The sequence below is a fragment of the Arachis ipaensis genome, chromosome B10 (assembly GCF_000816755.2).
Source record: "Arachis ipaensis cultivar K30076 chromosome B10, Araip1.1, whole genome shotgun sequence".
Classification (NCBI taxonomy): domain Eukaryota; kingdom Viridiplantae; phylum Streptophyta; class Magnoliopsida; order Fabales; family Fabaceae; genus Arachis; species Arachis ipaensis.
In genome coordinates, this window is record NC_029794.2 from 957,336 (window position 1) to 970,099 (window position 12,764).

General features: G+C 36.4%; 2 protein-coding genes across 2 annotated transcripts in view; both read right to left on the bottom strand.

Annotated features, from left to right (window-relative positions):
- LOC107619883 (formin-like protein 20) overlaps positions 1–5,839 on the bottom strand; it is an 11,132-nt gene extending 5,293 nt beyond the window's left edge. The window contains exons 1-6 of the mRNA XM_021113663.1: positions 5,792–5,839; positions 5,470–5,661; positions 3,098–3,161; positions 1,753–2,354; positions 1,410–1,675; positions 33–1,311 (exon numbers count right to left, since the gene is read on the bottom strand). Of these exons, the coding sequence (XP_020969322.1) occupies positions 33–1,311; positions 1,410–1,675; positions 1,753–2,354; positions 3,098–3,161; positions 5,470–5,661; positions 5,792–5,839 (2,451 nt within the window). The remainder of the gene's footprint in view (positions 1–32; positions 1,312–1,409; positions 1,676–1,752; positions 2,355–3,097; positions 3,162–5,469; positions 5,662–5,791) is intronic.
- Positions 5,291–10,491, bottom strand: LOC107622695 (probable serine/threonine-protein kinase At1g54610). The gene is made up of 9 exons (XM_016324675.2): positions 10,020–10,491; positions 9,649–9,933; positions 9,164–9,481; positions 8,204–8,431; positions 7,922–8,016; positions 7,574–7,661; positions 6,939–7,469; positions 6,650–6,782; positions 5,291–6,448 (listed from the first exon to the last, which is right to left on the bottom strand). The coding sequence occupies exons 1-9, from the start codon at positions 10,353–10,355 to the stop codon at positions 6,429–6,431; spliced, it is 2,034 nt and encodes a 677-aa protein (XP_016180161.1). The 5' UTR covers positions 10,356–10,491; the 3' UTR covers positions 5,291–6,428.

Genomic DNA, 12,764 nt, shown 5'->3' on the forward strand with positions numbered 1-12,764 from the left:
GATGGAGGTGGGGGTGGAGGTGGAGGAGGTACTGGCAGAAGTATTGGATTTGAAGTAAGGTGTGGTTCTTGAGTGGTTGACTCAAGAGGTGGGTCTTTAACTGAAGGTGAGGATGACGATGGAGAGGTAGTATCAAGTTCTATATGTTCTAAAGATTTTGAAGTGCTCCTCCCTTTAGGACTTTTCAACTCAGAAAGATGGGAAATACTATGAGACCTTCCTCGAGGACTCGTTGGTACGTAATGGGGGCTTGACGCTGGATAATATACATGCATTGAATCCTGGTAAGAACCCTTGTTACTTGGAATCCACTTAGCTGCTACACTTGCCTTTGCATGCTTTCCCTCGTGACCATGATGTTCAGGGTGACGTTCATGATGTTCCTGATGATGACGTCTTCCCTCAACACCCTGTTGTTCGTGGTGATGCTTTGCCTCAACACCATGTTGTTCGTGGTTATGCTTTGCCTCATCACCATGTTGTTCGTGACTATGTTGTTCATGATGTTTAATCTTTAACTTGGGAGAATGATGCTTCTTTTCAGTAGATGAATGTAGTTTATGATCAGAATGTGACATAGAAAGATCATGCTTTTCCTCTTTTTCATCAAAATTTTTGTGCATAATTGTCACCTCATCTTGCAAATTCATTTTATCTGCAATTGAATTCGACTTAATCTCCACTTCATCGACAACAATGTCTTTAACCTCATGAGGATCCGAATCTGTCATCTCTTGAAACTTGTATTTGACATCATCAATAACAATGTCTTTAACTATGTTAACATCAGATTCTACCCTTCCAACCTCCTGTTGGTGATTCCCATCATCTGAAGTAGAGGCTTGAGAATCGAATTCTACCTTTTTAACCTCTTGTTGGTGACTCCCATCATCTGAAGTAGAGGCTTGAGGATCAGATTCTACCCTTCCAATCTCCTGTTGGTGATTCCCATCATCTGAAATAGAGGCTTGAGGATCAGATTCTACCCTTCCAACCTCCTGTTGGTGATTCCCATCATCTGAAATAGAGGCTATCCTTTCAACTTCCTGTTGGTGATTTCCATCATCTGAAGTAGAGGCTTGAGGATCGAATTCTACCCTTCTAACCTCCTGTTGGTGACTCCCATCATCTGAAGTAGAGGCTTGAGGATCTGAAGAATCTTTCCAAATGTCTATATGACTTCTATCATCACGGACCATAGGAGAACCAAACTCTCCTCTACCTTCAAGTGCATCAATTGCATTCGTAAAGATCTCTTCCACTTCATAAAACTCATCAGGTGAATCACTTTCACTGTCATTTACATCTCGACTTACGTTGATTGGGGATAGATTATGTACAAGAGCATAAGCGTCCAAGAAAAGCACCTGATGCAAATACGAGTGTGGTTTTAATGACGATGACATAACATAAAAGTAGTAACAAACTTACAATAAATAAAAGGTAAAATTACCTCTGCTTTAAAGTCCTTGGGGAACTGCTCCTTTGAATCCCACACAATATCAATATCGTCACGACTCAAGATCAATGTGTTTGAGCGAACAAATGCAGTATGAAACATTATTCTAAAAATCATTTCCTCGCCAACTAAATCTTCACTCAAATGTATGCATTCAAGAACAACATCCCCTTGAACACGACAATGGATATCAATTTTCACGAGCGTACATTCTGCCTGTGGTTAAAATTTCTTAGAAGACATGATATCGAATGAATTCTCATCAATTGAAGAATAACATAATTTTACATCACCTGCGGGTAGTGTTGAATGAGGGAACCTGGAGTTTCGAAAAGAATGTTAGAGCTACTATTGGCAGGTCTTGTAGGGTCTGGACCATAGACACGAACAATAGGCCTGCAACCTTCTCCACCATCAAACAATGGAAGGTTTCTGAGGATCAAATAGTCCAAAAGCAAGGGCGTTTCTTGTGGAGGCCACTCAGAACCCAAATGTCTTCTGGAAACATACTGGAGATATCTCAACTGAGAAGGTTGGGGATTCAAAGGAGAAAAGAGTCGTAAGACTTCTCTAGATGCTTGCTTGTACATCATTTCAAGAGTCTTCAACTCCCCTGTATACTGCCCCCTGTACAAAAGAAAGCCTGCTAGCATGAACGCCAAGACAAGCCAACCCCCCCTTTCGCAATGCAATAACACCACGTTATGCTGCCCCTCCACAGACAACCAGCTTTCACTTGATGACATCTGGCTCCGCGTTTCCCGGTCTCTGAAATTGAATACCATGATTGAAGCATCTGTAAAGTATTGATTTTTTAGCTGTGCTACTATTTCCCCTATATAATCTCTGTATGCTTCTTCTTCCAACACATTCGCCGAGAAGCAACAGTCAAATACTGAAAAAAATACATAACAAATATAAGTAACATGCTGCACTATGTAATACAAGAGTTCTATTTTCATTATAACCAGAATCTTAAAAATCCAAAGACCTTAAGTGCATATCAGATAAACTAATTCAAGCTGGCAAATACCTTCTTTAGTTTACTAAAATTTAATTGAAGCAGTTATCTTAGAGCATAAATAAATATAGTTGTCTAGGAACAATAGTCTCACAAAGAAAAAATAAATTGAGTTCGATAACATGCTGATGTGTAATGGTCTTAACTTTAAAGCATATCTTCCAGAATTACCACAACCATGGGGAAGAAACAAAGAAAAAAAGAGAGAGAAGGTTCAGTGGTAACATATTATGGCAATAAAGTAGTTGGTGACCAGAAGAAACAAATATCCACATTCAATATTTTATTTCCATTGAAGTCTTTAACCTATATTCCACTTTAAAGAATGCCTTCCAAAACTACAGCAAAAGAAAGAAAAAAAAAAAAAACCTTCAATGAAGAAAGAGATGGAAGTATAAAACACCACATAAATAAATGTTATAAAGCTGGCACATGGTGGTTACAGGAACAATACAGATTTCATATCAAGATGCAGTAACAAATAGACTAACCATTCTATTTATTCAAGATATATATGACTATCCCCTATTCCAGCATATAAATTCTCATTGGGTTGGATTGCTTAACCACAACCAATAATATCATGCTCGAGAGCCAGCAAATTACAGCCTTAAGACTTTTATCAAAATCTATAACTACAAAGCCACCATGCAAACTGTCATTCCAAACTCTACTATCAGACTGCAAGAATCATTCAATGAATAATTGATGTATCATCATATGTTCTGTAAAGTAGTAGTTAAACCCTTAATTAGTATCCGATTCCAGATGCTATCTATCACACTCTGAAGAACCCCATATCCAGCTTCCCCAAACAGAAGAGGGAATGAATGCAACAAAATTCAATCCATTCCATTCTTAGAAGCACATTATAACAATAGCTCTCAACTCAATGGAACATTAGACTCTGCATTGTAATAACTATAACTACCACATTACCATTTACGTATATAAATCTACATACATATGCATTGTTCCAAAATTAACCAAGAACAAACGTAACGTATCAGAAGGAAATGCATCCAAATAAGAAATTGGAAAAATGTAAGAAGGGGAATGCATGCGTACCAAAGACCCTCTCGGAGATCTCAAGGAGTCGATCCGGCGGCTTCCGGTAGAAGAACTTTTTGAACAGCGCCATGGGATGGCGCTGTTTCTTCCCCTCTGGGATCCAAACCGATCAAAATTCCAATCCCTGAATCCAAAATCAATACTCTGGCATTCTATACGACTCGTTTTCCAAATGAATCGCCCAATCTTGTCCAATTTCTCAATATCGATTATGCAAATTAATCATCCCGTACAAAAAGAAGGTGATTATATTAATTATTGCCAACAAATTCTAGAGAGATATAAATATATACATTTGTAAGTAAAAAAGGGGGTTATGAAAGGGTAATGGAAATGGTGAGAGATGATAAATAATAATTAGAATAATAGAGGAGGAAATTGAAGAAAGATAGTGTTGTAGTGAGAAAGGGGAATAATGATGATATGAGTGAGAAGAAGAAGAAGGAAGTGTGACCTAATGTATGATTTTCAACGACGACGACGACGACGAAGAGGACGAGCTGAGGACGATAACATGCAAAAAATGCATGGAAACGTGAAAGAGGAATTCATGGAACACAATGCAAACTGAAACCGTTTTCTGGTGCGCAAACCAGATACCACCTCACCTGCTCCTTCCTACCTCAGATTCCCTTCCACGTGCCATACAATCAAATATTTAATTATCTTATATAATTATCTTATTTAATTATCTTATATAATTATTCCCTTGCACATGACATTATATACTCGTTCTAACCCTCGTCAACATTACTAGCTATCGTGGTAATTAATAATTTCTTCCTAATATAGCTTCCCTTACCATAAATTGAATAGAAATAACACCTCATATTTCTAACTATACTTTTATTTCACTAAAAAGTCATCTAATATAATAGAAATTTACGTGCAATTATTTTATGTAAAATTAATAGTTATAAATTACAGAACAAATTAAGCGGCCATACTATACTATATTATATTATTTAATTCATGCACTGAAAAATATATCAGGATTTTTGTTTAATTAAAAAAATATAGACGATAATGGAGGAAACGCATATGTTCCGAGCGAACGTGTGTAATGTTGTGGAGACAGGGGTTGTGATGAAAGTCATAAAGTTCAGGCTAATAGTAACGAGGGAGATATGCTTTGGAAACACTACTTACATTAAGTTATTTTTATTTAAAAATAATAGTTAAAAATTATTAAATAATAATTTAGTCAAATATAATAAATTATCTAATAATTTTTAACTATTAATTTTATATAAAAATAATATTGATCTAGTTGAGAGTTCGAATTCTACTTTGTGCATGTAGCGTTTTATTGATGACATATCACTTAGTCAACACAAAACGTGTGGCCCTGTAACTAAAATGTTGGACTTTCTCAAACGTCTACCTTGATATTTATTATTGCCTATAATTCTTTCTTTCTTTCATGGTGAAACTATAGAGAGTATCTATAATCTAATCATGGGTTTATCACCAAATTATATCCCTCTATAATTACAAATAAAGAATATGATAGAAGTTGGTAAAAGTCACAAATTACAATTACAGTGTGAAGTGTTGGGGAAGAATACATAATCCAAGTTCAATAACAAATTAAAATAGACATATTCGACTTCTCAACCCTAAGGTCCTTAATGTATATTTTTTTCATTTATATTATAGTATTTACTATTAAAAAATATTGGCTAACAATAGGCATGAAAAAGGAAAAAAAAAACAGGGGGACCAAAGCCAAATACAAAAGCTGAAACACATTATTATAAAAGCATACGTCTATATACTTTGTGTTGTGGCACAGCCCATCTGGCCGCGTGGCCGACCCGATCGGCACGCTCCTTTGCCGGATCCGGGCGACTGCTCAGTGGGGCACCACGCGCCTGGGCATCGATCCGAATGCCTTTCCTCCTGGGAGCTAACTCACCTGACAACAGCTGGCAGGGGAAATTTCGCGGAAGGTGGGTCTGCCCATGAGGGACCCACTTCTCCGCCACTTCCACACCCACTGACTTGAGCGTCGGAATGTCCTTGCAGGTGGCACCCCCTTCAACTCCAGGAGTGCTCGGAAAGTCAGCTGCTCACGCTTCTCAGGATCCAGGTCTAGGCTGGGACCCACCTTCACACCCAACAAGCAGCTCTAAACCGTTCGGTAACAAACCTACCGAACACTTTGTAGTATGTAGTGATTAAATGGTATATGTTATTTATAAAATATTCCTATTTCAATATTGTCTCGTGTCATCAACTGAAATAACTGAAATAGATCGACAATCGAGTTGCGGTTTATCCTGCATGTAGGTCAAATTTAAGCTCAAGCTAGTTAAGATCTTACAAGTTATAATCTTTCGCGTGAAATTTTGGTTATCTTCAACTTTTTCATTTAAATCATCTAAAATGGCAATCCTAAAAACATGAGAAAACAGCAGTTTCCAATATATATTAGGATATTAGTAGAATTATGTATCCTTGCTCACTAGGAGTTCCCAGATAATGAAATTACTATATCTGATTCATTTTGGAGCCAAAAATGGCTACATCAGAACCTCAAGCCAGTCACGGCAACTGAAATATATACAAATGCCAGACAAGACTTGAAATTAGATAACAATTAACAATGGCTAATTATAAGAAGGGAGAAGAACTTAAATCATACAGAAAATTTTCATCTATAACCTAAACTAAATGAATAAAATGACCAAAAATCGGATGTTTTAAGTTGATTTGAAAATGCCATGTTCCTCAATTTGTTAGAGTCTCCCAGCTTCCTGGTAACAAATCATGGAGCTAAATACTCCGAGTTAGAACGATTTTGTTGTTCATTTGCTGCTTTTAGCAGTGCAGTTGGAGGATTGGAGATTGCCTTCTTTATATCTAACTTTGCATTTACTTCCCATGCTTCTTAGCTGCAATCGAGGGATCACAGATTATCAAGAAATGCCACACTTCAGTTCTTCTTAAGAGTGGTTTCATTTATGTCAAGTCAAATTATTAGCTTTGGAATAGTATAGTTTGCTTATATTCTTTTTGTCATTTCTAGTCTAAGCACAAAAATGGCAGTAATTATACCAGTAGCTTCTTTCAAAGGTAAAAAGGCAGTTATATACCTCTTTGAAACCATGATCTTCGAACTGTGCGTCGGATATGACGCTCATGTTTTTCTAAGAGCTCATCAACTGTGTGCATCTGAGATAGAAGGGGTCCGGAATATTCAACCTTCTCTCCTTGATCCTGAAAACTCTGTAAGGATGAAATCAAATTAGAATAATGTCTATGCAAGGATAAAATAAAAATGGCGCATCATTCAAGAGTTTGATACAAGCAAGGCAAAGCACAGTGAGGGAAACTACCATAAAATTGAAACATGTTTTATAACATAGATAAAGTGCAACTTACCAGATTACTTCTCTTCGATGCTGAATCTTCTCTATGATAAAGTGCCATAGATAGTTCTTGCGAATGGTACTCATCGGAAGCATCAAATGAATCTGGGCGATCAAACCTATTCCACGGATTCTGCATTGAAATCTTAGATAAGTCAAGTAGGTCGCTGCCCCTAGAGTTGGTGCGCCTCCCAGAAGACTCCTTACTTTCCTGGTTTCTGTTATCCAAATTATTCCTTGATTTTAGTGTAGAAGTTTCTGACAGGTTGAAAATATGTCCTCTCGAAATAGTTCGACAGTGGGATCGAATTGAAGTGTCATCTTTACGACTTTTTGCCCATGCAAAGCCACTTGATGATGAAACTTGTAATGGCCCAGAAAAGGGAATATCTTCTTGAGATGAATTCTTCATATGGGAAGCATCTTCAAGTTTACCACTAGCTGGCTTTTGTTCCTCCTCACCTGTGTTAGCCTTTTGTTCTTGAAGGATGGAAACAGATCTACCATTGACCTTTTGGGAAGCTTGAGTTTGACTTGCCAAATCCTATAATAGCAATGCTAAGTCAGAATTAATTTAACTACCAGACCTTTCCTGCAATCAATGTGTATTTAAGAAGAAACATAATAACGTAAGAAATCAAGAAATACCTCTGCTGGAGTTAGTTTATTGAATCCAAGGGACTTTCTTGATGGCTTTCTTTTTTCAGTTCCACGAGCTCGTCCAGTGACCTTTTTCCTGAAAGTTCATCACAATATGATTTCATTATTAAAACATATACAAATAATGCTCAAAGGGAATGGAAATCGCAAAGCATGAACTTTGTTCGATGTATCTGCTGATATCCAAGCACTGTAGCAGACTTGATCAAAGTGAAATGCACATGCAGATATTCTCGTATACCATATAAGAGATAATCCAGAAGCATTAGAGGAAATATGATCAACTAAACCATTGTTTACCAATAACTATAATGAAGATCAGTGATCAGTTCTCACCTTGACTCCTCTCTGTGTTTTGCATCAATTTCCTTGCTAGGCGGGTACGTCGGCAAGCTTGATGGCTCACATGCATGAGGTTTTGTTTTGAAATACTGAAAGTAGTAGAAGAATTTGAAATCATCTTTCCAAAAATTAGTGTCATAAACACAGTAGATGCATAATGAATAGTTTTATATTTAGGACTAACAGCAGGGAAAAAAGATAACGTGTGCAGATAAAACAAAAAAGTTCAGACAATCAATAAACCAGGAATTTCCAACAAAAATAAAATCAGGCTACCTCTGATGAGAGAGCAGATGCGGCAGTCCCACGCTTGTATGGTTCAACGGAAAGAAGAGTTTGCAGCAGATTTACACTGGAAGAAGGCAAATCTTTAAAGGACTGTCGGAGGCAACTATCATATGCTTGTTGTGGCTTAAACAAAGTCGCATGAGGAAGTCTGGTCTTTTTCCAGTATTCATCAGGCGGGGAGCCACAAAGCTTGAAGATTTTGTGCAATTGTTCAACCTGTATGTGTAACGATGACAATGTGTAAGATTCTCAGAAGAACAGTTCAAACATAGCTTGGGAATTGTCAATCATAATTGATTCATTTTATTAAACTTAATATGCTTAGCATTCATCTCATTTTATTAAACTTAATATGATCAGCATTCATCTGACCCAACTTATATTTGATCAGATCCAATCCAATATTTCTCTTTAATTGCCCTACATTATTTATAAGCATCAATCAATGAGATCAATGATGCAACCAAACAAGCTTTATACCAAAGATGTCCAATACCAAAGCTGCTAGATATCATGAAGTTATGGTAAAAAAATAAAAAAAAAATAAAGTACCTAACCATCAAGTAACTTCTATAAAAAAATAATGGTCTTTAGGCCAAAAGAGAATATTTACAACTTTGTGAACTGATGAAATCTTATAGCCCCTTGCTGGCAATACTTCTTTGCACTTGTAAAAGTAGGTCCAAAATGTTAAAAGGAATCTTATCGGACAAACTCAAGCATTCTTACCTTGAGGGTTGAGGGGTTGTCATATTGTTGTTGTTGTTTTTGTTTTATATCTTTTTATACAATGGCTGAATGGTAAAACTGATGTAAGCTTTTAAGTTTAACAAAGAATCCATTCTATTAAGTTTGCCATCTTCTAGTAACATCTATCAACATAGCGACACTGCTATACTATGCATCATTATAAAATGGGAATTCACATATTTTGAAAGAGCTTGGTACCTCTGTTCTCCCCTGAAGTATAGGTTTCCCAACAAGTAGCTCAGCGAAAACGCAGCCAACACTCCAGAGATCAACAGAAGGGCCATAATCCGTTGAACCCAGCAAAAGCTCCGGCGGCCGATACCACAAAGTGACAACTCGACTGGTGAGGGGATGCCTGTAGGCAGAACTGGAGAAGTTGGCCAATCCAAAATCAGCCACCTTGAGTATCCCTTCATTATTCACCAGAAGATTGGATCCCTTGATATCCCGGTGCATGACACCCCTGGAATGGCAATGCTGGAGACCAGACAACAACTGCTTCATATAGCACTTAATCTGCACACCAAAAATAACCTCCTCCGTCAAACAACTGTAACTACTAAACCTTAGCTACACAATTGTAAATCACATCATAGTATCATCAATTGCTGCAGAATGCAGCTGATTCTGTTAATGCTACAAAGAAATTACAATGAGAAATTCACAATTAGGAAAAAGCAGACCTGAGGTTCGGTAAATTTGACCTGAGGACTTGACAAGAGGCCCGTGATGTCATGCTCCATGTACTCAAAAACAAGGTATATGCTGCATGATAACCTGGAAGTGATCAAGCCCTGCAGCTTTATGATGTTGGGATGATGAAGCCTCCTCAGAATGGTTATCTCCCGCGCCATAAACCGAACACTCTCCGGCTCGAAATTGTCGAACCGGACCTTCTTTAACGCCACTATCTTCCCCGTCTCAAGCTCCCTCGCCCTGAACACGCTGCTATAAGTACCCTGACCAATCTATTCACCAAAAAAAAGCTCAACATTCAAATTTCAGGATAATAAACCATAATTGAGGCCAGTTTTGTATGTTATCATGTGTGGACCTTCTCGAGTTTCTCGAATGCGTCGGCGCGGAGGGGAATCCAGCCGTGGATGGCTTCTCCGGCGACGGCGCTTAGCCAGGCAGGCCAACCGGCGGCGACGTGCTCTCCCTCGACGTACTTGTGGAGGTTTCCGAGCCTGAAGCTGAGGGATTCGCAGGCAGTAGAACTGGTCCTACCTGACTCGCCCAACTCACTCCGAGTCAGAACAGACGAGTCAGTCCTCTCGTTGTTCTTGTTGTTGGTGTCGGAAAAGTCGGCGGCATTGGGGCGGAAGGCCCCGGAGTGGTCGATGGCAGGCGTGACGGAGACCGCCTGCTTGGAGCTGACGCATCCCATAAGGAATTCCGGTCGGGTCGGGTCTGGTTCTGGTTCACTCAGAAGAAGAAGAATGTAGACTTTTTTTTGTTGTGTGTTTACTTAATTGACACCGCCTTGTGCGACAATTGCGGTAGAGAAGAGAGAACCCCCTCTTTATAAAAGGCGAAAACTCAGGTGCAGTCCACTTTACGAAAGTTGATGCCTCAAAATTATTAGATAATTTAATTAATTTGACTAAATTTTTATTTAACAATTCTCAAATATTAATTTCATGTGAAATCAACTTCACCTGAAATAAAAATCCTACGCTTTTAATTTCCATATTTATAAAATAAATAAATAAATACCATTTCTATTTGTTTTATTAGATTGGGTAAATATCGTTAGAGTTGGAAAGGAGCGAAATCAGCGGAGACATAGAAGAATAATGGGAGCACAATTTGCATGGCGGCAGAGGCAGCAGCACCATTGCTATTTTACAATTAAAAACTCCTAACCTCCATTTTGCAAAACCGCGTGCCACCTCACCCATTATCTAATATGTTTGACCAAAAACAATATCACAATTATTATTATATATATACATCTAAGTTTGACTAAAGTCAGTAATAAAAGCATTTTAAAATGTTTGTATTTTGTATAATCAAAATAAATTAATCGAAAACAATATTAAATAAAATAAATTCTGACATTTTTTTTACTTTCTTAAGTTATGATCTCTGTATTTGGTTTCATTTGCAATGTTCACTAACCATGAATTTAAAATTTGAATGTGTTTCTGTTCATACTTCATACACCACCCTTTCCTTTACGAGGCGAGCACAGGTAGCGGATATTTGATTACTCGTCTAAACTCCAAACTTGAATTGAATTAATTAAATTGGTTCTGAAATTTACGGGTAATCGGATTTAACTCGAACCAAACCAATGATTATTGTTAGTGATTGGTTCGGATATCGATTTTGGGGGTGCGGAATCCGAACTAACCCGCGAATCCGATCATATATTAATTAAATAAAGAAAAATAAAAATATATATATAACTTTTCCATTAGACAATGATTATTCATTATTAATATGTTTGGATTTTAATGAGTTTAGTTTTTTAATGTATTTAGTGTTTAACATGTTTGGATTATTTCTATTGATATTACATGTTTATTATACTTGTTGAAATTTTAAGATAAAAATTTGGTTTTTTTTTTATGAATTTCAAAATCATCGGGTACCCAATTATCCGAACCGAATCAATCCGTTCTTAATTGGTTTGGTTTGGTTCGGATATATTTACAAAAAAATGCAAATCCGAACCAAACTGAACCAATTATATTTGATCGATTCGATTCTAATTTTATTATAAATCCAAACCAAACCGACCCGTGCTCACCCTAGTTTCCTGCCACCTAAGATATAGATTAATAGCTACACTTTGTCATTGTAATTATGTCAGTGATATAACAAATTAAATATATTTTCATTTTCATTTTTGTTCATCTTTTAATGTTCTAATTTAACCAAAATATTTTAAAGTTATGTACCCAAAAGGTGACATGGGATTGGCACGCGAAGGAGGGTACACAATGCAAACTAAAGAAGCATGGCACAAATTAAACAAGACAATATATATAGTAATGTCACCTACAGAATCAAACAACACCACAACACTTTACAATTATTTTGCAGTAAGCTCATGCATCTTGATCGTGACATATCTTATATATTCTTTTTATAAACAATAAACTACTAAAATCGTACTCGAAATTTTACTATATTAATAAAAATAATCCAAAAAAAAAATATTGACGACGAATAGATCAATTTTTTTTCTAAATTTTTTACATATACTTTCTAACTATTTATTCAAATTCACAAGTTATTTACTAATTAAATATAAAAGTTCTTTGCTGTTATAAAAAAATATTATATTTTTTTGTCATGCTTTTTAAATCATTGAATTATTTGTTGCTTGTATTGTTTAGAATTATTTATATTATAAGAATGAGCTTTTGATTGTTATTTTTGATAGTTTAACTGTTTACTAATTAAATACACCTTACTATAAACTAATAATGCCACCTTTAGCAGTTAAAAAAAATGGTACAAAGTATATGAAAAATTTCAAGTGTATCAGGAAACACCGGTATTCCAGTTGTTTTAACCGTTGATTTTAATTAATATATATTATATATATTTTTTATAATTCAAATCAACGGTTAAAATAACTGGAACATCGGTATTTTCAGTACACCTGAAACTCTTCCCAAAGTATATATGTATTGGGGTAATATTTATATAGATGTTAAAGAAAGAAAAGGAAAAGGCAAAATAAAAGGGAAAGGGTCATGGTGAGGTATGGATCACATTTCCCTTTCTAGATCTTCTTTTATAACCTCTCCACTCCAACTTGGGTTTATGGTTTAATTTCTCC